The sequence below is a fragment of the Phoxinus phoxinus genome (assembly GCF_949152265.1).
Source record: "Phoxinus phoxinus genome assembly, chromosome: 9".
Classification (NCBI taxonomy): domain Eukaryota; kingdom Metazoa; phylum Chordata; class Actinopteri; order Cypriniformes; family Leuciscidae; genus Phoxinus; species Phoxinus phoxinus.
This window is the reverse complement of record NC_136884.1, coordinates 6,850,224-6,871,169: the sequence shown is the minus strand read 5'-3', so window position 1 is coordinate 6,871,169 and position 20,946 is coordinate 6,850,224. Positions and strand designations below refer to the sequence as shown.

The following is a 20,946-nucleotide window of genomic DNA, read 5'->3' as shown; positions in this document are numbered from 1 at the left end:
TGCATCATAGCTATTTCAGGCGGGGTATATTTACATTCCGACTGTGACTTGAGCAGATCTGGTCTTCATACTCCCAACAAGACGAATTCAAACAACAAACAACATGAAGGCCTCGTAGTGAAACTCTCAGATCGGGGCAGAAAGATGTCCAAGCAAGACGTCACGACACAGCTTTGCAAAGCCCTGAAAAATAAAACATCCTGAAATAGAAGACATATATATCATTAATATGCATTCTTTTTTTATGAGAAGAGACATTTTGAAACTGTTTAAAAGTTCATTATCTCACTTTCTGTCTCAGGCTATGGACAACCAGCTCATACTTTCTGAAAACTAGCCTACAGTATACACTGCATATTTGCCAATAAACACAAACACACTAGAACAAACAAGACAAGAAATGACAGGGGGGGTCATTTATTTAGCAAAACTCTACTTTGTAACTCTCATCTTGGTTAAATTAGCATATACACGTAATATATAGATGTAACTTACAATGTCCTGTTTTATTGTTGAGATGCATGCAACATACAGTAGGTATTGCGCGTATCCACTACCCTAAGGGAAGGGAACTTACTTCCCTCATTAAGAAACAACAGCTGTCTGAGAGACATATGCTGCCATTCGCAGAAGCTTATAATCTTTGTTTGCAAACCCATTCAGATTGTAGGACATTCGTGTCAGCGCGCGACGAGCTGCCACCATAGACAGGGCTGCCACTCTGTCACAGCAACTTGATGGCGTTGCTTGGCAACCGAGCTGGCACCGTCACCGAAAGGAAACTGAATCACCGCTGAAACAGGGCCAAGAATGTTGCCCTTAAATGACACCTCACACAAAACAAAAAAGACACCATCAGAAACTGATAGGGTTTTTGTTAGTGTAAGTTGAAAGTTCAATCACGTACTTACACAGCTACACCTGCTCAAGGTTAACGTGGTTATTTAGGAGTCCGTTAACACTCTCTGTTTCGGTCATTTCTCTCTGTTTCACATAAACACACACACACACACCAAAAAAGCTCAAATGGAATTCAACATTTTAAGCTCAAAGCCAACAAACGGAGATGGACTATTTTTAAAGCTGCAGAAATCTACGATCTGCCACAGCGATCGATACGTCAGTCTAGGGAAGGCCGTTTGAAAATGTCTTTTTCTAACAATTTTCGTTGGGATTTTTTTTTATATATATACACTTACTGAATGCATATTTTAATTATTTAATTTGAATTAATTTGTGCTCCCACGCGCTTGTAGAATGTAATTACAACGTGTACTTTCTGAGAGCTACGACCTTTTACCACCACGTGGCCGCTTTACCACCTTTATTTGTCAACATTATGTTTAAATTATTTCTAAAATCTTAATACTTCAGAAAAAGGCAGGTTTTTTTTAACCTTTTCTATAAGATTATATATCTTATTTATTTTTTGGCAAAAAAAATATGTCAACTATGTTAATGACCAAACAAACCCATGCAACTAAAAACTGGTTAATCAAAACACCCAGTGACCAACACCATAATGTTTTTTTTTTTTCTGTGGTGAACACATTATTGTAAGTTTTCCCTTTTTTCAATATTTTATCAATAACAGATTGTCAAGGGGTATATTAGCCTAATTGGCTATCAACAATGTTGGATAAATTGCTGTGGTTTGCAATTTTTGGAATTTTGCATAAAAAATTTAATAAAAATAAACAAGTAAATCTTTCTTTAGTACATGTACACCCAATTATAAAATGAGCTATGTAACTGCAAAATAACCCAGTCAAATTTCCTTCCTGTTTGAGTGGCTCAAACATGCTTGAGATAGCAATCGCAGTCCACTTTCCATCCAGGTGCCCCATATTGCAGGGAAGAAAATGAAACTGCCAGTTCCCAGATGGATTACGTTGCTCTGGGCCCTGGCAATCTGATGGAAACACACTGTGACCTTGAGTCACAACACTTGGGATGCTAAGGTCAGAATTACAGTTTCTAAACAACAGAAAGACGAAGGCATTCCAGGACATCCATAATATCTGTAGGAAATGGGATATGGGATCATGGGATGATAGGTAACAGAGCTAATGCTATCACCACCAGGGGTGTCATTTTAGATTATTTTAGATAGACTACCAGTGGTTCTTAATCCCAATAAGAGGGCCCCAATAAGTCTTACAATTATTTCAATTAAATTATATCAACTATCTTAATTAAAATGCTAAATATATAGCCAATATAGTCAAAAGGATTGAGAACCACAGGAGTAAATATCACCTTATGCAAAATATAAATGCTCTTCTGGATATAATGAAGCCCAAATTCAACTTTATGCTACTTTAAAATCATTCTATTTAGGTCAAACAAAAGGAAGTGGATGGAAATTACTCATTTCATTCACCAGATGCCTTTAGATTACAAAACTGGTAATTAAACAGCATGTATCACAGCAATATTGTTAAGAAAAAGACAATCACTCACTAAGCCAGGTTACTTGAGCTGTAAAAGATAACTGAATCATTCTATAGGTGTGCATTCCTATGCGCTTGATCCCTGGAATAAATGTTATGTGATTGGTCACTGTTTATCGCATATTCTCATGGCTGTTTTTATTATTATTATCAGGCAGGCTCAATGATGTATGCAGCAGACAAAAATATGTTGATCCAGGAACATGTCTTACTTTGCAAAATCACAGTGACAGACAGTGAGCAAGCACCACTCACAGTTTTTTCTTAAAGTGTCAAAATGTGGTTTTCTACACTGTTCAGGTGATTGACGATTGTTATTTTACTACCGGGCCATACTACAAAAAATTTGAACATAAATCTCATTATTGAAGTGTATACTTTGTAATAAATGTACAATGCAGCATTAAAAATAGGGTAATCATCACAAAGTGAAAGAGGTACACTGAAAAATAATATATAAATATACATACAGTATAAAGAAATTAATCATTTTTAATACAAAATGAAAAATTGCACTAACAATATACAGTTAAGTTTGATCCACACCTGTATATAGTTATATTAGTATGCAAAGATTGTGATCCCTTTAAGGACGCAGGTTGTGAAGAGGATTCAGTCATAAGTTTATTGATTAAACGGAGGTGGTGGAGGAGGTGGAGGTGGGGGCTGGAACATAAAGCCCTGATTGGGCCCTGGGGGCCACGGGTTCATGCCCATGTGAAAGGGTGGAGGTCCGGGAAAGGGTGGCATCATTGGGCGCTGGAAAGGAAACATGTGTGGATCCTGATGGCGGAACATGTAGTCGGGTTGGAAGTGGGGGTGAGCGTGATAGTTGCTATGAAAACCGCCGCCACGATTGTGGTGCTGCCCACGGGGCATGTTGCGGTTCTGTCTGGGCTTCCGCCGGCCTGCTTTTTGAGGCTCTTTATGGACGTCCGATTCATCCTCTGGTAAGGGAACCAAAGAAAGAGGTTAAAGGATAATTCCGGTATTTAACACCTTGAGTCTATATTGTAGTTTGTTTTGGATGAACAAGAGTGGTGGACAACATTTTTTTGACAATGGTTCCTCTCTCGAGTTTTTGACTATAATAGAATTGGCCATGGACCCATTTAACATTGGAGTCAATGGCCATGTCCGAAAATGTCATTAAAACAGCCAATAATGTTCGTTTACAAAACTGTTAAACTCACCGAGTGGTTAGTGGTGTTCGTTGATGATTATAAACAATATATCGTCGCAATATATGATTCCAATCCGTTTATTTTGCTATAGTGGAACTATTTTTTCAGACACTTCACAACCGTGTAACTTCCGCTCAATATTTGAATCTGAAGCGTTAGCACACTCCCGACCACTTGATGGCGATAACCGATGTTTATGTCTCGCGGGACACTCACGGTCACAGTCGAGTTCAACTTCATATTGCACTGGTCAGTGGTCACGTCTTTCAATATTTTCAAGGTTTTGTTTGTTTATTTCGCTTACTCTCCCGGAGCACAGTTGCTCTGCTCGCTAGCCTTATGAGAAACGGAAGCGAGCAAAAAGACTACATCGACCAAATGTAAACAGCCCCCTTTCCGTGTCCAGTAGCGCATTTATATTAACGAGCACTCAGTCCTTCAACAGAATTCAATGGGATTTTACAAAATGACGAATAAAACACGACAGAAACTGTATTTCGCAACACTTTTTGTTTCTGGAACATCAACTAACATCACTAATCACTCGGTGAGTTGCAGAGTTTTGAAAACTAATGTTAAAGGTTGTTTTAATTACATTTTCGGACATGGCCATTGACTCCAATGTTAAATGGGTCCATGGCCAATTCTTTTATAGTCAAAAACTCGAGAGAGGAACCATTGTCAAAAAAATGTTGTCCACCACTCTTGTTCATCCAAAACAAACTACAATATAGACTCAAGGTGTTAAATACCAGAATTATCCTTTAAGAGAGAGTGGTTAGCGCATTAAGTCATGGCGCTCATGTGGGCGACGCAGGTTTGAATACAGCTCGCAACATGCCGATAAAAATAAAAAGAACAAAAGGGTGGACATGAAATGACTGTTTGACCCACCTGAGTCAGAATCGTTTTGCTGCCGTCTCTTTTTCTCTTTCAGCTTCTGCTTGGCCAGCTTCTCTTGCTCATCATCACTAAAGTCAAGTGCCTACACAGAATAAAAACCAATCAGCGGAGAGGCTAAACCATCACTTATTAACAGATAACACTGATGACATTTTAAGGCAGGATATTACTCTCCATAGTGATTAAGCCTTTGCTGACCTGATTTCCCAAATAATTGTTATGAAAAGGGCACATTTACCTCAGGGGGTGGTTCCTGGTCATTCTTCCAGGATGCATCTGAGCCTTTGGTTCTTGTTTGAGAGGAGTCATTTGTAAATGTTAGAGGAAACATACCACAGCAGAACAGCATCAAAGCGTTTTTCAATAAAACCGAGGCACACCCGAGCTTTCCGCTCGGATTATTAGCTACTCACTTTTGGAGTCGCTCTGTAAAGACGTAGCCTGTGAAATCTTTAATTTTAGGGGCGAAGTAAACAGGGTCTCGAATTTTAAGATCTTTCTGGTCAATATCGTCATGGGAGTTGAACCTCAAAACGTAGTAGGGCTGACAAACCGGCCCAAAGACTTCAAAGACCTGAGGAGAAACCAACAACCTTTTAGTACCACAAAACAACGGTTTATTGCACAATACAGTATGTCTAAAAGACACACACGTTTCCACATTGCAAAACAACAGATTTAAAATAATTGTACATAAAGTTACAAAAGTTTGGGAAATAAATTTGATACACATGAATAATTGTTACTGACCTTTCCAACAGAGTTTCTGTTTTTGCTGAATAACACACTGTCTTCATTCAGTGCTCGTGTGTTCTTGTATGACTCCACGATCACTAAATAAAATGAATACAAATTTTATGAGATGGCCTTTAAATTCAGGCAAGACAAAACCTGCATGGTGTCTTCTAGCTCAGATGGTTTTTGTTTTGCCCATTGGAAAATGTGTGTGTGTGTGTGTGTGTGTGTGTGTGTGTGTGTGTGTGTGTGTGTGTGTGTGTGTGTGTGTGTGTGTGTGTGTACACTTAAAATCCTGAAGAAAAAAAGTGTCAGTTTCCCAAAAAACATTAAACAGCACAACTCTTTTCAACACTGATAATAAGAAATGTATGAAATGTTTATGCTGCTTAAGAAACATAAGAAATGCAAAAATAATATAGCAAATATAAGAATGATTTCTGAAGGATCATGTGACACTGAAGACTGGAATAATGATGCTGAAAATTCAGCTTTGCATCACAGGAATAAATTACATTTATTTTAAAATATATTAAAATAAAAAAAGGTTATTTAAACCGATTATATTTTCTTCACAATATTATTGTTTTATATATGCTTAGAGTTTGCCAGAAGCCTGAATACCTAATTGCTCCACAATGCTTGATATCGTGCCAACGGGCTCCATCTCTGTATCTTCTGGAAGGCTGATGATCAGGTTCTCCACTGCAGGAAGGTCCTAAACACACAGAAGATACCTTTTTTCTCATTTATGCCAGGTATTAACATCTTGGTTGATTCGATCACAAGGCAGATTTATTCTAATCTAATCAAAGAAATGTTGCCAATAGAAACACATCAATTTGGTTTATAGATTGCTGTTTAAGTGGGAAAGGAGTGGTTTATTACAGCTCATTCCCCTCACCTCGATAAGCATCTCATCATGGATTTTCATTGGTACTGGCCTTTTCTCATTGCTCACTGCAACAACTTCATCATCTTCATCTGCATTCTTCACCACTACCTCAAGAGGCTCAGAGGAAGAAGAGGATGAGGACGATGAAGAGGACGATGTGGAGGACGAAGAGTCTGAGTCACTGAATCACATAAAAGTAATCATTAAAAAATCAATAGTCATTTTGACTAGCTTTTTGGAACATTATTTATGTACATAAATGATAGCTTTATATGATGCTACTACAGCAGAAGGAGATTAACTGAAGATACCAAGGCATGGGTCAGATGCTACAGACTTTAACGTCCTATTATTTTACCTGTCTGAACAGTTGTCATCCGAGCTGTTTCCTCTGTACTGCATGCTCAACAGAGCCAATGACCCAGTGCCAGAGTGTGAACTAACCACAGTTCCACACTGCATCTCTGCAGGTCCAGTCTGAACGCTGGAGCTCTGCTCTCCTGTTTGTTCAGACTGAATGCTGGAGCTCTGATCTCCTGTTTGTTCAGACTGAATGCTGGAGCTCTGATCTCCTGTTTGTTCAGACTGAACAATGGACATCTGATCTCCAGCCAGTCCAGAAAGATCACTGGTGCACAGTTCTGATGGTGGTACAAGTTGACCGCTTAAGTTCTGTTCACCAGTTTGTTCAGATACCAGAGCACCAGAGCTCTGATGTCCAGTGTCTATAGACTGATCACAGGTGTACGGACCTTCTGCTGGTCCAAGCCGGCTCCTGCTGCACTGATCTCCTGTTTGTTCAGACTGAATGCTGGAGCTCTGATCTTCTATTTGTTCAGACTGTCCACTGGCGAAGGTTTCATCTGTTGGTCTGAGTTGAGGACCGGCGCTCTGATCACCATTCGTTTCAGTCTGACACTCTGTTTTATTAATATCCAATTCCATTTTCTCGTTTTCAGATTTGGTCTCATCTTGATCCTGGAAAAGAAATTAGATTGAGAGAACAGATGAGATGAGAGACTAATACAAACACAAATTTAAATAGATTTAAATATCTGCTGTGCTTTTTTAACTTGATGTTGTGTCTGTTATTTTATTTAGATATTCTTTTACGTTTATAATTTATAAAATGCCTTGAGCAGTGACTGAAAGCAATTTATATTTGTATTACTTTAACTCGATAATCTCCTATATGGTCACGTGATAATATATCAACATTCGTCCATGAGAGGGCGACCCGCTACATGTAAAATAAAACTAACTTTTTCCCCCTAGAAGACTGATGTCTAGATTCTTTACCTCATGCAAATAAATAAAAAACCTTTCAATGATATTCCTCTAAAGTGCTGTTCATCGTTTTTTGCGTAATATTTATTTTATTTAACAAACGTGTACCTTTATGTAATCAGCATGCGAGATTAAAGCAACTAATGAGGGTGGCAGTACGGATAAGTGATGCAGTGACTTGCATTCCAATTTAGTATAACAAATTTGACAATTACTTTCCAATGTGAGCTTTATCATCCACTTTCAGATAATAAAAGTGACCTAACTACTGTTCATGGTTGATGTGCACGCTGAATTATTGATAATTTTCGTTTAAAGTAAAAATGTACACTTTTCTAACAGTCAGTAGCTACTTATTCAGTGCGTACCAAGTGTGTCGAAATGAATATGAATGATCAAAATATACCCAATGATATAGAATATTCTTTACCTGGCCATCAAGTACGTTCTCTGTGCTTGAATTCTCCATGTTTAGGTTTCCATGTGAGAACAGCGTGAAGAAGAAATCGCTATTTTACGTCATTGGCGTCACAACAACAGGAACCTTAAAGAGTCTTTCAAAATAAAAGGCCCCATCATTAATGGCAAAATCATAATACATATTAAAAAAAGAAGAAATTAATCATTTGTTTATCATATTTAAGGATATTTTGATATATATATATATATATATATATATATATATATATATATATATATATATATATATATATATATATATATATATATATATGGGAAGAGCACACGCTGGCTTTTCCAGGGAACTTACGAAAGAGAAGCAAGAAACCTGATGTACTGAATCACGATTATTCTTTTCTTTTATTGTTTCCCAATTAAATGGCATGTAAGTTATTCACACAGACAGCTGATGAAGTTCCGCATCAGCATAAAGCTGGAATTAAATCCTTCAAAGTGTTGTAATGTAATTGGAAAAACAACTCCTTCGAGCCGGATTCGAACCAGCGACCTAAGGATGACAGTGTTGAACCTCTACAGTCCTCCGCTCTACCAACTGAGCTATCGAAGGGTTGAGATGAGGCTTTTTTACCGTGGAATTTGACAGATTTCTGTCAGTTTTACATCTAATACTGCTAGATTGGTTATTGTTTGTATTACGTCAAAATTACCAGTATGTTGATTTAACAATGCTGGTTGAGAATAAACTGAAGCAAGTAAACATTCTCCTTCGAGTCGGATTCGAACCAGCGAATATCGAAGGCATCATGTGCTTAGAAAATCAATAGTAGTTGGTTTATCATCAACCAATCACAAGGGTTTTAAGAGGCTGGAGTAACTGCAGTGCATATCGTTCAATGTCAGATAAAGATAAAATTGTCGAGAACTAAACAATGGCTTCATGTCAAAAAAATTTTTTTAAATATGAATATCAAATCTACATTTAGGTTACAAGATAGTATGTAGACAATATAGTTTGTGACAGTACAGCTACTGTAATGTTAATACGTTACCAGCAGATGGTGCTATGGACCCCCACATAAATCCTTGTGCAATGTACATGTACGGTGCGTTCAGAAATCGCAGAATTACAGACATCGGCCAAAATAATTTTTAATATTTTTAAATTAAGAAAATAATATTTACACACTTATGATGTTCAAAACTCTATGTTCCGTGGTCGTGGAACACTTACAAAAAAAAAGATTTGGTGACTAAAGCCATCATTCTGCCCATGATCTCTGGAAAAAAGTCACACGGGTTTAGTCCAGATGTGAGTGATTAAATGATGATACAATTAAATTTTTTGGTAAATGTGTCCATAATGGAACACTCCCAATCCATAAAACAAGAATTACACTTATAAACAGTAAAATTATTCAAACCCTCTCACAGTTTGACTGAGTGACAGTCAGTCACTTCCAAACGTTTTGTCAATTCCGACGTTTTGACGAGAGATTGTGATATTTAGCCTATATGTTTTCATTTTTAAATTAATATAAATATATTTGTAGTGACACTAGTATACAAAGAGAAAAAGCAGCACACACACAAATGTCAGGAGGCCATGAACCTCACAGTGGTTTAATCCTAAAAAATATATGGCATGATTGACAACACAACCTGGATCAGATTAAATAAATCGAATTAAAAAAAGTATGAAAAATAAATAATTCAAAATGTTATGCAGTTTTTTCTTTCAGATATTATGAATGTTACAAAACTGTTGCATCCTGGGACTCTAATTATGTGAACGTGTACTGATCAAGTATCATTTCAAAGTAAAAGAAAAAAAGAATTTAAAAAAGAAAAAAAGAAATGTAGGGTTTATTTATGAGTCACATCTGAAGGTTTCCATATATATATATACGGTATATATATATATATATATATATATAGATCAATCATTAGTCACGTTAACAGAGATAAACAATGGCACATATTGGATTTCTAATTTAAAAGTTAAGTGGTGCTCTGAGGACTGTCATATTCAGGAGACAAAGTTAAATAAATTACTACCATTAACATACACATTTGAGTATTATATACAAAGGGAGTTATTGAAACAAAAATCTACAATTCAAATTTCGTTGTCAACAGATCTTAAGTATTACCCTATTTTACACCGTGTGTGTATGTGTGTGTTAGTTCTTGTATCTGGATTTAAAAAAAAAAAAAAAAAAAAAACTGCAATGGGGCAGTCCTGTGATAAACGGGTGATACTTTTATGCATCCTCACCAAGTCCAGCAAAATAGACCCTCTCTCTAAAGGAATAATATAAACAAACTCCTCTATGTACAGGATTGGAAACAGAACAGGTAACAGACTAACTAAAACACTGATTCTGACAGATCCAGGGCTCAGAGGCTGGAGAACAGGAGCACATGACGACTGGCCTCACACGGGAACCCGCATTTGATTTCAGGACAGGCCGATTCGGTTTTCATTTATAGATTTGTGATCAAAACTTTAGATATGGCAGGTCTGATATCTCACTTCCACCTCAAATTGAAGTTTTAAAAGTTTGTACCCGTTCGGAACGCATATTCAGAGTTTGCATGTATTTGTGTTACAGGAAATAATGTGGAACCCAGTTGTCATTGCGACCAGCTACAGTCTCTGGCCTCTGATTGGTGTAAACAGAAACTTGATGAAACGAAGAGGTTATAAATCTCATCCACACACACCGTCCTCCCCCTTTAGTCTGTCTTTCGTCTTCGAAAAATCAAAGAATCATCTTTTTTTTTGTGCATAAATCATGACAAAATACATCCCTCCTTTTCCTTCAGCATCCCTTAAAATTTCTCAAAAGCAATAGTGGTTTTTATTTTCATCGGAAGAACCCAAGAATTTAGTTTGTAAACAGTCAAAATGTGAACCTCCAGATAACTTTACTGTTTGGACATGGTGAACTGTCACAACGATGGATCTTTTCATATTATTTTGATGTGAATAACATAATGGAAAACAAGTCTTAAACACAAATCCTTCATGAACCGTTGCACGGAGACCCTGTTTGACGAAGCCAGCCAATCAGAAGGGAGCGAGAGAACTTGTCTAGCCAATGAGGAGGCGGGACAGGTGATGTGCAGTTCGGCTCCAAGCAGCGGCATAGTGACAGTAAGGAGATCAGAAGGGGTTAAATGTTACATTAGGGGTCACTCTTTTGTTATTGGGCATTTTTAGAGCCCCTGCATAGCTGAAAGGTGCCATTGGCAGTACTGGAGCAACATGGTGGGATGTGAGCGGTAGATGAAGAATCACAAATCATGCCTTTTCGAACAACCGTAGGAGAACATCCAGGGGGTTTGACTTGTTTAAAACAAGCCGAGTACGGGTGAGACCACAGATATCAGTCTTAAAGGGAAATCTTCGCTTTTTTCCATAGCTTTTTCGACAAAAACAAAACCAAAAACGCTGAAATGTGGTGAGGTGCGACATCGTAAAGTTCAATACCACCAGCACGGGAGCCTGTTCCAACTTTCCTCTGTAAACTCCGGGGAAGCGTTGCCCATTGGCCATGAGCAGTGTCTGTCACTGGCTCCGCCCCCCCTCAAATTGTCACAGTTCTCTCCTCAGCAAAGCCCCGCCCCCCTACGCATCAGATAGGCAACTCTGAATACTGTCCATCCATAACTGTGCATACGTGCTGTCCTGGGCACAGAAGTTGTATACTCTTTTGGTCGTCTTGAGCTGAAAGAGAAGAGGGGAGGTTAACGTTGCTTTAAACAATACTGTGTGAATTATGAACAAATAAAGCGATGTGAGCTGATTATAGAGGTCTTACATCAATGAAGGCTTTTTCATCCATGTTTTTAGGCGCTCCCATGGTGGGCGTCCCCGGAATGACAGATTCCACTTCTGCTAGCTCGATCACTCCCTTACACTCTTTATCTTGCCTGGTTTCATAGTATCGCAACTAGGAAAAAGAGAAAGCGGGGTGCAGGAGCGTCAATAAGCAGTCACTTTGAATGATTCTTGATCAGAAACATTGAAAACAATTAATTTTTTATTTAAAAAATCTAAGATTGGCTGCATACTGAAACTATTATGGGTCTAAATCCTAAAATGTTTTCAATATTTTCAATTGCAATGAATTACCTGGTGTTTGGTCTTATCCAGTACAAACCAACGTGGTCTCCAAGGTTTCAGCAAAGCGCCTCTTTTGTATAAAATACCCTCGAAGCTCCTATATCCAAAAAAATAAACACATAACTTTTATTAAAGAGAAGGTCTGACCTTCAAACATTCAACTTAGGCCAATCCATATTGCATTTGAAACTACAGTAAAGAGCATTTTGCTAATTCTTTATGATATAGCTTTTAGAGTTCATATTTAAATAATAATGCATTATAATAATAATGCTCATCAATAGTATTTTTTATATAATATTATAGTATTTGTTCATATTTTTAATTAGATTTAGTTTAAATATAGTTGTCAATTATTAAAATATCAATATAATAATTTATTTAGTTGAATTTAGTTTAAAATTTAGCCATATTGTTATTAAAATATAGAATCATTTATTTAGTTTATTTTAGTTTAAATTAGTCATTTTGTCATGTCTTTTTCAAATATTTCTATTTAGCTATAATTCTTGAGTTTTTAGTCATTTTAGTACTTTAACTGGAACATTTCTAATTTTTACAGTAAATTTTCATCTAATATTTATATTTTTATTGTAGTTAACATAACAAGAACATAAGTAATAAGAAAACATAAAATATTTATTTAAAATGTCTGGACCATTTAAAATGAACTATCGAAGACAACAAGAAAAAAGTAAAAATCTGAAAAAACTTGGTGACAAGTAACAGGACCCACACTTTAGATTTTCAGTTATACATTCATATAAATTGAAATCTTAAAAGTTTATTTAAAAAGTCCATGGATATGTCATGCATTATCTACCCAAGCACGTTAGGTGAAACATCAACTTGTTACATCTCTATACAACTAAAGCCGAGTGTCATGTCCCCCAAATCACACCCAGCGGCAGCCGCTGAAGACTGAAGAGAGCCTTTACAGACCTGTTCTCGCTCTCAGTGCTCTGGAACTGGCTGTAGAGCGTGCTGGTATTGGGCCGACCAGCTGCAGGCGCGGACGTGTTGTTGCCCTCACAGTCCAATGCCAGGTTAATGGAGGAGCCGACGCCACTCTCTTGCAGATACACACCCTGAGAGCGCCGCTGGTGACTCAGATTAGACGACATGAGCAGAGAGCTGGAGAAGGAGTTCTGAGGAAGGCGAAACAGACTATTAGTACATCATCCCATTAGTAATTTGTAGATGGAGATGAGATGTTAGACTCTTACCCTGCTTTCCAGTCTGGACTCAACCCTTTGGGCCGTCTTAATCTTGTCCCACGTGTCCTTCCATTTCTCTGTAGGCTGTCCCAACTCAGTTTCAAGGTTCTGCACATCCTGCTCACAAACAGACACATATAAGTCGATAATCAGGATGCATTTATGAAGTAAATAATTTCATTATAATAAGGACTTTAGCTTTATTCCTCACCTGCAAGAGTTTGGTGATGGCATCAGGCACTACTTTACTGAGGCTGTCATAGCAAGGCCAGACGATCCTCCGCTGGGACTTGGGTGCTGTCGTCTCCTGCCTTTCACCGGCTTCTTCCTGTGGCTTCTCCTGTCGACCCCGCACTAATTCCCAGTCAAAGGACGGACCCTCAGAAAGCGTTTCCTCCGTGTAAAAGTCCCAAACTTTCAAGTTGGAGATGAAACTGTAGGGCTTTAAGACCTGCAAAAAAAAAAAAGAAGAAATGTGGGTTACACACAATAACCACCAGAGGGCACTAGTGTATTACTAGTATAAAAAAAACTAACATCAATAAAAGAATATGTATAAAAAATAAAATGTCTTAAAATATTGTAGTGGTTGAAAGTCATTTTTTGTGTGCAAATTACATAATAAAAAATAAAAAAAGTCAACAATCTCAAACTAAACGGAGTAAGTCAAGACCAAAATTTGAAAGTGACCTCTTCCTCCTCAGGTGAAAACATGTAGTTGTAGAATATGGGGGTCTTCTTGTTGAGTCGTTCAATGTATTCCCAGACAGACTTGCACACCTGAGGGTTCTTCCTCTCACCTTTTTCCTCATACAAGACACCTAAACAGAAAACACATTGGGACAGGGACAAACAGGGTTTAATGATTGAAAACTGTAAATAAGCATTATGAAACTTCCCGCAAAGTAATTTGACTTTTGACAGTAAAACACAAGGAAACAATAACATGAAAAGATCTGATCATCTCATTACGAGAGTCAACGATTATAGTAGGCATTATACTGCAGATTTGTTGATTATTGGTTGTGGATTTAGACTCACCAAGCTCTATGCGCTCATAGTCTGAGTCCAGCAGGAACGTGCGGAAGCGGTTGGATACGTAGTGGTAGGCTAGAAACTTCAGGTAGTACTGACTGAACTCAAATTCCATTGGGAACTGCAGATGGATCTGTTGTGAAAATGAGCAGAGGGGAGAATATTGAAATGTAACATCTATCAGATCTTAATGTGCAGAACAACTCATTCAATTTGCTTGCATTAAACATGGACTGACTGGAAAACCATTAAAAGACTACTAAAAGGAAATTGCAATTGTAACAGCCAGGTTTATATGCCCAAAACCACAACACAAAACCATATAAAAGAAGAGTATATATGACAAAAAGAAGCGGGCCAAAGACTGAACCTTGTGGAACACTTATAAAAGTTAATCTGTAAATCATTACCATGCATTTCGATCAATCAGAAAAGTAATTATGAAGGTATCTATAAACAGTGAAATCATAGCGATGAAGTAAAAGACATTTTAAAGGAACACAATATAGCAAGTTTTTTTTACACATTGGCTTTTACTTGAAAAGGACGAAGATAAAAAAAATTTCCCCACCACAATATTTAAAAAAATTCTGTACTTATTTTTGTTGCATAAACAACGACTGTAAACTAAGAATGTCAGAATAAAATAACTTTAGAACCATATATACAGCGTATATACCGGTATATATATATACCGGTATGTTAATTCTTGGGTCAGGTTATTTTCCTCATATATATATATATATATATATATATATATATATATATATATATATATATATATATATATATGAGGAAAAAATCCTGACCCAAGAATGAACATTGTGGGACATCTATATATTATAGTGGAGTCCCAGTGAGAAGGTAAAAGACATTTTAATGGAACATATATATAAACTGAGAAGGACGTAGGATAAGAAACAAGAGCTTTTAATCGTTTTCATCATGTAATATATGTGATATCTTGTCAAATCCAGATCCAATGCCCTGAAATCCCACTATGAGGCAATCTTATTCTTTATATGTGTGGGGAAAGAAAGTCTGTCCTTATCTCCGGGGTAAATTAGCCGGATAAGGCTTGCGCAATCCCGTTAATTTATAGTACGGCATCTTCAAAGGTGTGGTAGGTTTAGAGTGACAAAGCAGGAAGTTGTAGCAGGTCCAGTATGAGAATATCAGCATGTATTAACAAGCTGCTTTCCTGTGCCAGCTGAATTTATTGTACCTGCTCGCATCATCACCAAACAGATAAAGTTTATTATTTTTCCCTTTCCTTTGGACACCTTTAGAATGTACTAGTGATTGCTTTTATCAGCATTTAACAAAACAGTCATTTGACTATGGAGATGTAAGTATTACAGTGCACAAGATAAGAACTTTCCAGAAACAGCTCCACAGAAAAACTGAATAAATATAAATAATGCATGCAAACAAGCGACACATCCTGTATGTAAAAATAGCATGCATTTGAGTGGATAAAGATAGTGATAATTTCTTGACGAGCAAAATATTGGGAAGGTTAAGAATATTGTCGGCCACCCTGCCCAGTCTAGCTACTGGAAAACCTGTATCGAACAGCCACCAGTACACACACCTGGTGAACACAGTCGAGGAACTGAAGGAAGACCGGTGTGAATCCGCTGCTCTGGCTGGTTAGCGTCTGGGCTCCACGGTGGCTGAACCGATGGCCAAACGACAACCACTCTTTCTCCACGAGCAGCCTGAATCCATCAATCGTTCGGTAGTATGGATCCGACAGCAGCTGCACCAGGGACACCACCTGAATCCAACACAGCATTAACGCACACATGGCAAAAACTGATGGCATACACCACTCAAGCATGTTCAAGTGTGTGCCCTACCTGTGTGGTGACATCCCAGCCATCTTCTAAACTAACCATGACAGAGGAACCAGTGTCCAGCAGCTCCACAACAAGAACAGACACCTGTAGAACCCTGTGAAGCTATGGGACACAATAAACATCAATAACATCAAAGATTCACTGGATTTTATAATTGTCAGATAAACCCAATTAAAATGGGGAAAAGTGTAAGGTACCAGATTCATCCACTCTGACTCCTCCAGGCAACGGTGAAAAGTCATGTTTTGATCATTGTTGGTTGAGGAAGGCACACAGGCTTTCATCAGCTTCTTGAAACTGTTCTTCACCTGCCGTACATCAAAGACCTCGATAGGCACCACCTCCCACTGCTGGAAGGAGTCCTGCTTTCCACCCTGAACACGACACCACAAGGCTGGGAGTTTCACTTGTGCACCCACAATTCAATATGGCAATCAATAGGTTTGATTAAATCTAGAATCTATGGAATCTGTCTCGTAGGAATTGTAAACACAGAGGCAAAAAAGTTCATTTTAGACCCTTAGAACATCACAATAGAACAATAATTCTTTAATAGAATACATATTTAAGAATAATTGTAAAAATAATTATATAAACAAATACATAAAAGTTTTGCTAGTATAAAAATAATTAACATTATTATTTATTGATCTAAATAAATACATTTATTATGACCATCATCTTTATCATTATTATTAATAATCATAGTAATCTCATTAGACCTCAAAATTACAAAAATGAAAGTTGAATTAGTTCTGGTGGTAACAGTTCTTGAAAATCAACTAATATTGCTTTCATAAGTTACTTCATATATAGAGTCATATTCCTATGAAATTTTGTATATTTTAACTCTTTCCCCAACCAGCGCTTGGAGAGAGAAAAAATAAAAGTTTCCAGCCAGCATTTTTTTATTTTTCACAAAACTTTCACGGCCCCCAGAATATTTCATTGTATGAATATCTGAACATGCAATATCTGTCAAAAGAAAGAACAAATCTTTTTTCATCAACAATTGACTGTGGGTTAGGGTTAGGCCAACCCTAACACCCCCAACGCTTGCATGGTCCCATATCACTTCCTGAGTCAACATTTCATTTGCTAACATTAGGCAGTTTTGATTTATATAGCGTTTAATGTTGATGATCACGTTATTTTACATATGCATCTGCTTACATAGGCTATCACTTGTTTCTGCTTCCTTTTCGCCTTTCTTTTGATCAGGAGATCGAATACTCTTTCAGGAGATGCACAATAGCGCCCCCTACCATATGACCGTGAAAACATGGAAAGCCGGAAATTTCCGTCAATGGCGGGGAAACGTTGTGGTAAAAGAGTTAAGACAGTAACCTTGAGCTGCGACTTGTCTCCAATGATGTAGAGGTACGCTCTCTGTTGGCGAAGGAAATAGGTCTCGGTTGGGCCTCCATTAGCTTGAGGAGACTCTTTCCCAGCCAGCCTGTTCCCCACATCTGTGTTATACGTGCTGAGCCGGCCACTTCCACGAATACTGCCCCATTTCCCTGAGAAACACAAAGAGGACCAATAAAGATCATTTACTGATGGAGAATGGGCAATTAATTCTGTTTTGTGGAATCATTTGTGTTTATTTGGGTATTGGTGTAGAGAATTTGTGATTTCTGCAAACATTACAGACGATGACAATCCGGTGGATCACATGCAAAGAGATGCACATCACATCCGCACAAACAGTACAAATAAAACAAACAGACATGGTGGTCAACGATTAGTTAGCACAGATAAAAGAGGATGACAACACTACTTGGACACTTAGTGCTCAAACTTGCTGGCGTCATTGTCGAGAAATTTGATTGGTTAGATTTGAGAGCAGGGGCGGGCCTACTGTACCTCTAGGCGAGTTGCGGGCCTTGACTGAAACTCTAGGCTGGGAGAGGGAGATGACCTTTGCCCTCTGACCCAGCGCTAAGGTCAGATGACATGAAAATGCCCATTACTATCAGCAAACAAATTCGGGCAGCTATTTTAGCCCGATTAATTAACATTAAGGATAATTAACATAAATGGTTGGGAACAGAGGAATGAAGGGCGGGGTTAAGTCGTGAGGATCATCAAATGTCTCGAACACACTTCTCACCTCCTCGACTGAAGGTTCCTGGCACATCCTCTTTAGTCCCCATGACTTGTTTCATTAAAGCTCCAATTTTAGGCTGCCTCAGCTTGTCTGATGAGTCTGAGGCCCAAAAATAATACACATTAGGGTTAAGGTACATCGAATTGCCTGACATGGTCTGTGAGGATAAGTATTGGTTAGGGTCACAGTCTGACCTGAGGTGCTCATGTGTGAGGAGGTGAAGCCGCTGAGTGTGTTCCTCCCGCTGGCCTCACTGTACGAGGGCATGGAGCTGATGATGGCCTGCAAATACTTCTCCTGCTCCAGGCTGGTGGAGTCGGCCTGGGACGGGCCTGAAACCAAATACAACTGCATTTCATTTCTTAGTTTTATTCCATCAATATATTCTGGATTGTCTCTTCCTGTGCTATATATATATACAATTTTGAAATATTAAAAAGCTAATACAAATTACAGCACATCAAATTAGTCAAATTAAAATGAAAAATGAAAATAAAAAATAATTCAAAATATTAATAAATACTAAACTAGTATATAAAAATTCTAAAATAACACTGATCTACATATATACAAATATTTAATATAATATAAAATAATATTAAATATATATATAAATAAAATATAATGAAAACAATTACTACAGAGAGAATGGCCATTTGAATCTCTAAAATGTGCATCTGGCTCTGACCTGCAGTGGGTGCATTTGGTGATTTGAAGAAGCCCACGACGCCTTTAGCATGCAGGCCGGCCGAGCGCAGCAGCACAGCTTTGGTGCGCGAGTTCCTCCAGCACACCACAGGAAAACGGTTCTGCCGGTAGCAGCGACAGATGCGCTGGATGGTGGAATCAGGGATGCTCTGAGGTACGATCAGTAACCCTGGGTAACTGAAGCACACGGACAGACAGCCAATGAGATTTAGACATAAATACTACACTAATACAATGGTTAATAGCATTTGAACTATAGCTTGTGGGAATTCTGGGACTGACCTTCGACAGACCGTGTACATCCGGTTGACAGTGGAGATCCGGAAAGGCTCGTTTTTGGAGCGTGTCAGGCTGTTGCTGAGAGTCCCCAGTCCCAGGCGCTGATAGTCACGACAGCAGGCCCGCTCGACCACATTACTCATGGTCTGGCGGTCCGACGAGCGGATGGTGGAGGAAAGCGTGAGCGAACTCTGGTCCGGCTCTTCAGAAACTGTTCAGTTAGAGAAGTTGCATTATATTGCATAATCACGTGTTGGTGATCACAATCATTATTCAAAATGTAAATGAATGAGTGTGTGTTTTCATGCTTATCTCACCAGAGATCTCATCCTCATCCAACTCTGACTGCAAACTGCTGCGGTTTTCCCAGGTCGGTGGGGAATACTTCTTCCGGGTTACATATTGACGCCCAATGGTCCTCTTTGCGGACTTAACCAGGTTTTTAGACAGCGTCCTAAAAGAAACTCAAACGTTTTAATATCAAGCACTATCCAAGCCTAGAGGGAAAACTCACCATTTAAATACATAACATGTCTGAGCTGTTGTCATGGTGGATTTTTCAAGAACGCTAAAAGCTGCTCTTAAAAGTGTTTGAAGATAATTGGTCCTGCCTTCAAGAGCAGCGAAGAACAGAACTGCATCTGAGTTTGCCATGGCACCCATTTGCTGCTAATGCAGGGATAGCTTTCAAAATTTCCACTGCCAAATAATTCATAGCTTGCGCAGTGCCACCACACGCCATTTCTTTTCCTCTCGTTCTGTTTGTATTTAACCAGTGACACTGGGACGATTGACACGAACGGGAAGAGGCTGGACCGGGAAAGCATGTATGCGAGTGTGAGAAAAAGATGGGTGTAAAAACAGAAATGATGTGCTCAGACTGAGAGTTGTGTGTTGTTTAATGGGCAAACATCCATTCAGGTCTTACTTTAGCGACTGGTTCTTGTCCTTGGTCTTGTGCTCCACCACCAGCTTTGCAGACTGACCCACAGTGAAGGCAAACGTGCCCTGGACGTGCTGTGGGTATCTGAGCTTATGCATGTGCTTCCTGAAGACCTCAGCGAGATCTGACGCTACCTCCTCATCAAAGGCGATCTTCATCAGCTACAAGAGAGGAGACAGATTGAAATAAATAAGAATAAAGGCTTGATCAATTAGCATGCCACTGAATCGCAAATAAATCAAAAATAAGATATTTGCAAGCAAGTTCTGGTCATTATCTAAATGGTCAATTTAGGTCTTATTAGCATCTAAACAATACTAAAGACTTAAAGATATATAAAGATGGTGAAGTCGTATTACTATGCTGGTCCAGCCTGAAAAATTCAAACAAGATTTACAATAACGTTGTTGTCAGATTTCATGGGGAGATTTTAAATATGAAAATTAATCGTAAGCTTTGTGAACAGCTTTGGAGAATTTGATGTTCCCCATTCAAAGAGATAGGGGCTGTACTTGATAGTGAAATAATCAAATTACGTAATGAATGTAAATAATATTAATCTGTATTAACCGAAGGGTTTTTGTGCACTTACATAATTTCCTGTATTGTTAGTAATGGAGCGAAAGGAAAGGCAGGTGATGCTCAATACCTGAAAGGTGCAGGAACGCAGCTGGAGACCCTCTTGTATGAACTGATCCATGGGAAGATTCAGATTCGAGATCCGCTTCTCTTTTGTGAGGGAGGCGACGGGGAAAGAGCGGGTGACCACTTGCTCTCCAACTGCAC

General features: G+C 38.3%; 2 protein-coding genes across 6 annotated transcripts in view; both read right to left on the bottom strand.

Annotated features, from left to right (window-relative positions):
• Window positions 1-1,673: 1,673 nt before the first annotated feature.
• On the bottom strand, window positions 1,674-8,031 carry naf1 (nuclear assembly factor 1 homolog). The gene is made up of 9 exons (XM_079624045.1): window positions 7,888-8,031; window positions 6,529-7,148; window positions 6,180-6,351; window positions 5,900-5,993; window positions 5,291-5,373; window positions 4,954-5,114; window positions 4,779-4,830; window positions 4,532-4,622; window positions 1,674-3,400 (listed from the first exon to the last, which is right to left on the bottom strand). Exons 1-9 carry the CDS (start codon window positions 7,924-7,926, stop codon window positions 3,078-3,080), a joined length of 1,635 nt encoding a protein of 544 aa, XP_079480171.1. The 5' UTR covers window positions 7,927-8,031; the 3' UTR covers window positions 1,674-3,077.
• A 2,047-nt stretch (window positions 8,032-10,078) lies between these two features.
• sbf1 (SET binding factor 1) overlaps window positions 10,079-20,946 on the bottom strand; it is a 47,233-nt gene continuing 36,365 nt past the window's right edge. For 3 of the 5 annotated variants that reach the window (XM_079622285.1, XM_079622286.1, XM_079622284.1), the window contains 20 exons: window positions 20,810-20,940; window positions 20,146-20,321; window positions 19,535-19,671; window positions 19,221-19,428; window positions 18,919-19,115; window positions 18,425-18,562; window positions 18,234-18,329; window positions 17,987-18,061; window positions 17,468-17,640; window positions 16,318-16,494; window positions 16,121-16,222; window positions 15,853-16,038; window positions 14,265-14,391; window positions 13,914-14,044; window positions 13,435-13,674; window positions 13,233-13,340; window positions 12,949-13,154; window positions 12,016-12,103; window positions 11,702-11,833; window positions 10,119-11,607 (listed from right to left, as the gene is read on the bottom strand). In XM_079622285.1, the coding sequence (XP_079478411.1) occupies window positions 11,509-11,607; window positions 11,702-11,833; window positions 12,016-12,103; window positions 12,949-13,154; window positions 13,233-13,340; window positions 13,435-13,674; window positions 13,914-14,044; window positions 14,265-14,391; window positions 15,853-16,038; window positions 16,121-16,222; window positions 16,318-16,494; window positions 17,468-17,640; window positions 17,987-18,061; window positions 18,234-18,329; window positions 18,425-18,562; window positions 18,919-19,115; window positions 19,221-19,428; window positions 19,535-19,671; window positions 20,146-20,321; window positions 20,810-20,940 (2,927 nt within the window). In that variant the 3' untranslated portion in view covers window positions 10,119-11,508. Of the gene's footprint in view, window positions 11,608-11,701; window positions 11,834-12,015; window positions 12,104-12,948; window positions 13,155-13,232; window positions 13,341-13,434; window positions 13,675-13,913; window positions 14,045-14,264; window positions 14,392-15,852; window positions 16,039-16,120; window positions 16,223-16,317; window positions 16,495-17,467; window positions 17,641-17,986; window positions 18,062-18,233; window positions 18,330-18,424; window positions 18,563-18,918; window positions 19,116-19,220; window positions 19,429-19,534; window positions 19,672-20,145; window positions 20,322-20,809; window positions 20,941-20,946 lie in introns of all 5 variants that reach the window. The other 2 variants (XM_079622282.1, XM_079622283.1) reach the window with 2 other exon arrangements.

What these genes read in the sequence shown, in the direction of transcription:
- naf1 (XM_079624045.1), bottom strand. Translation starts at nt 7,926, where the DNA reads ATGGAGAATTCAAGCACAGAGAACGTACTTGATGGCCAG. An exon ending in AGAACGTACTTGATGGCCAG is followed by an intron (nt 7,149 to 7,887) that starts GTAAAGAATATT and finishes TTTCTTTTCCAG; the next exon opens with GATCAAGATGAGACCAAATC. An exon ending in GATGACAACTGTTCAGACAG is followed by an intron (nt 6,352 to 6,528) that starts GTAAAATAATAG and finishes TATGTGATTCAG; the next exon opens with TGACTCAGACTCTTCGTCCT.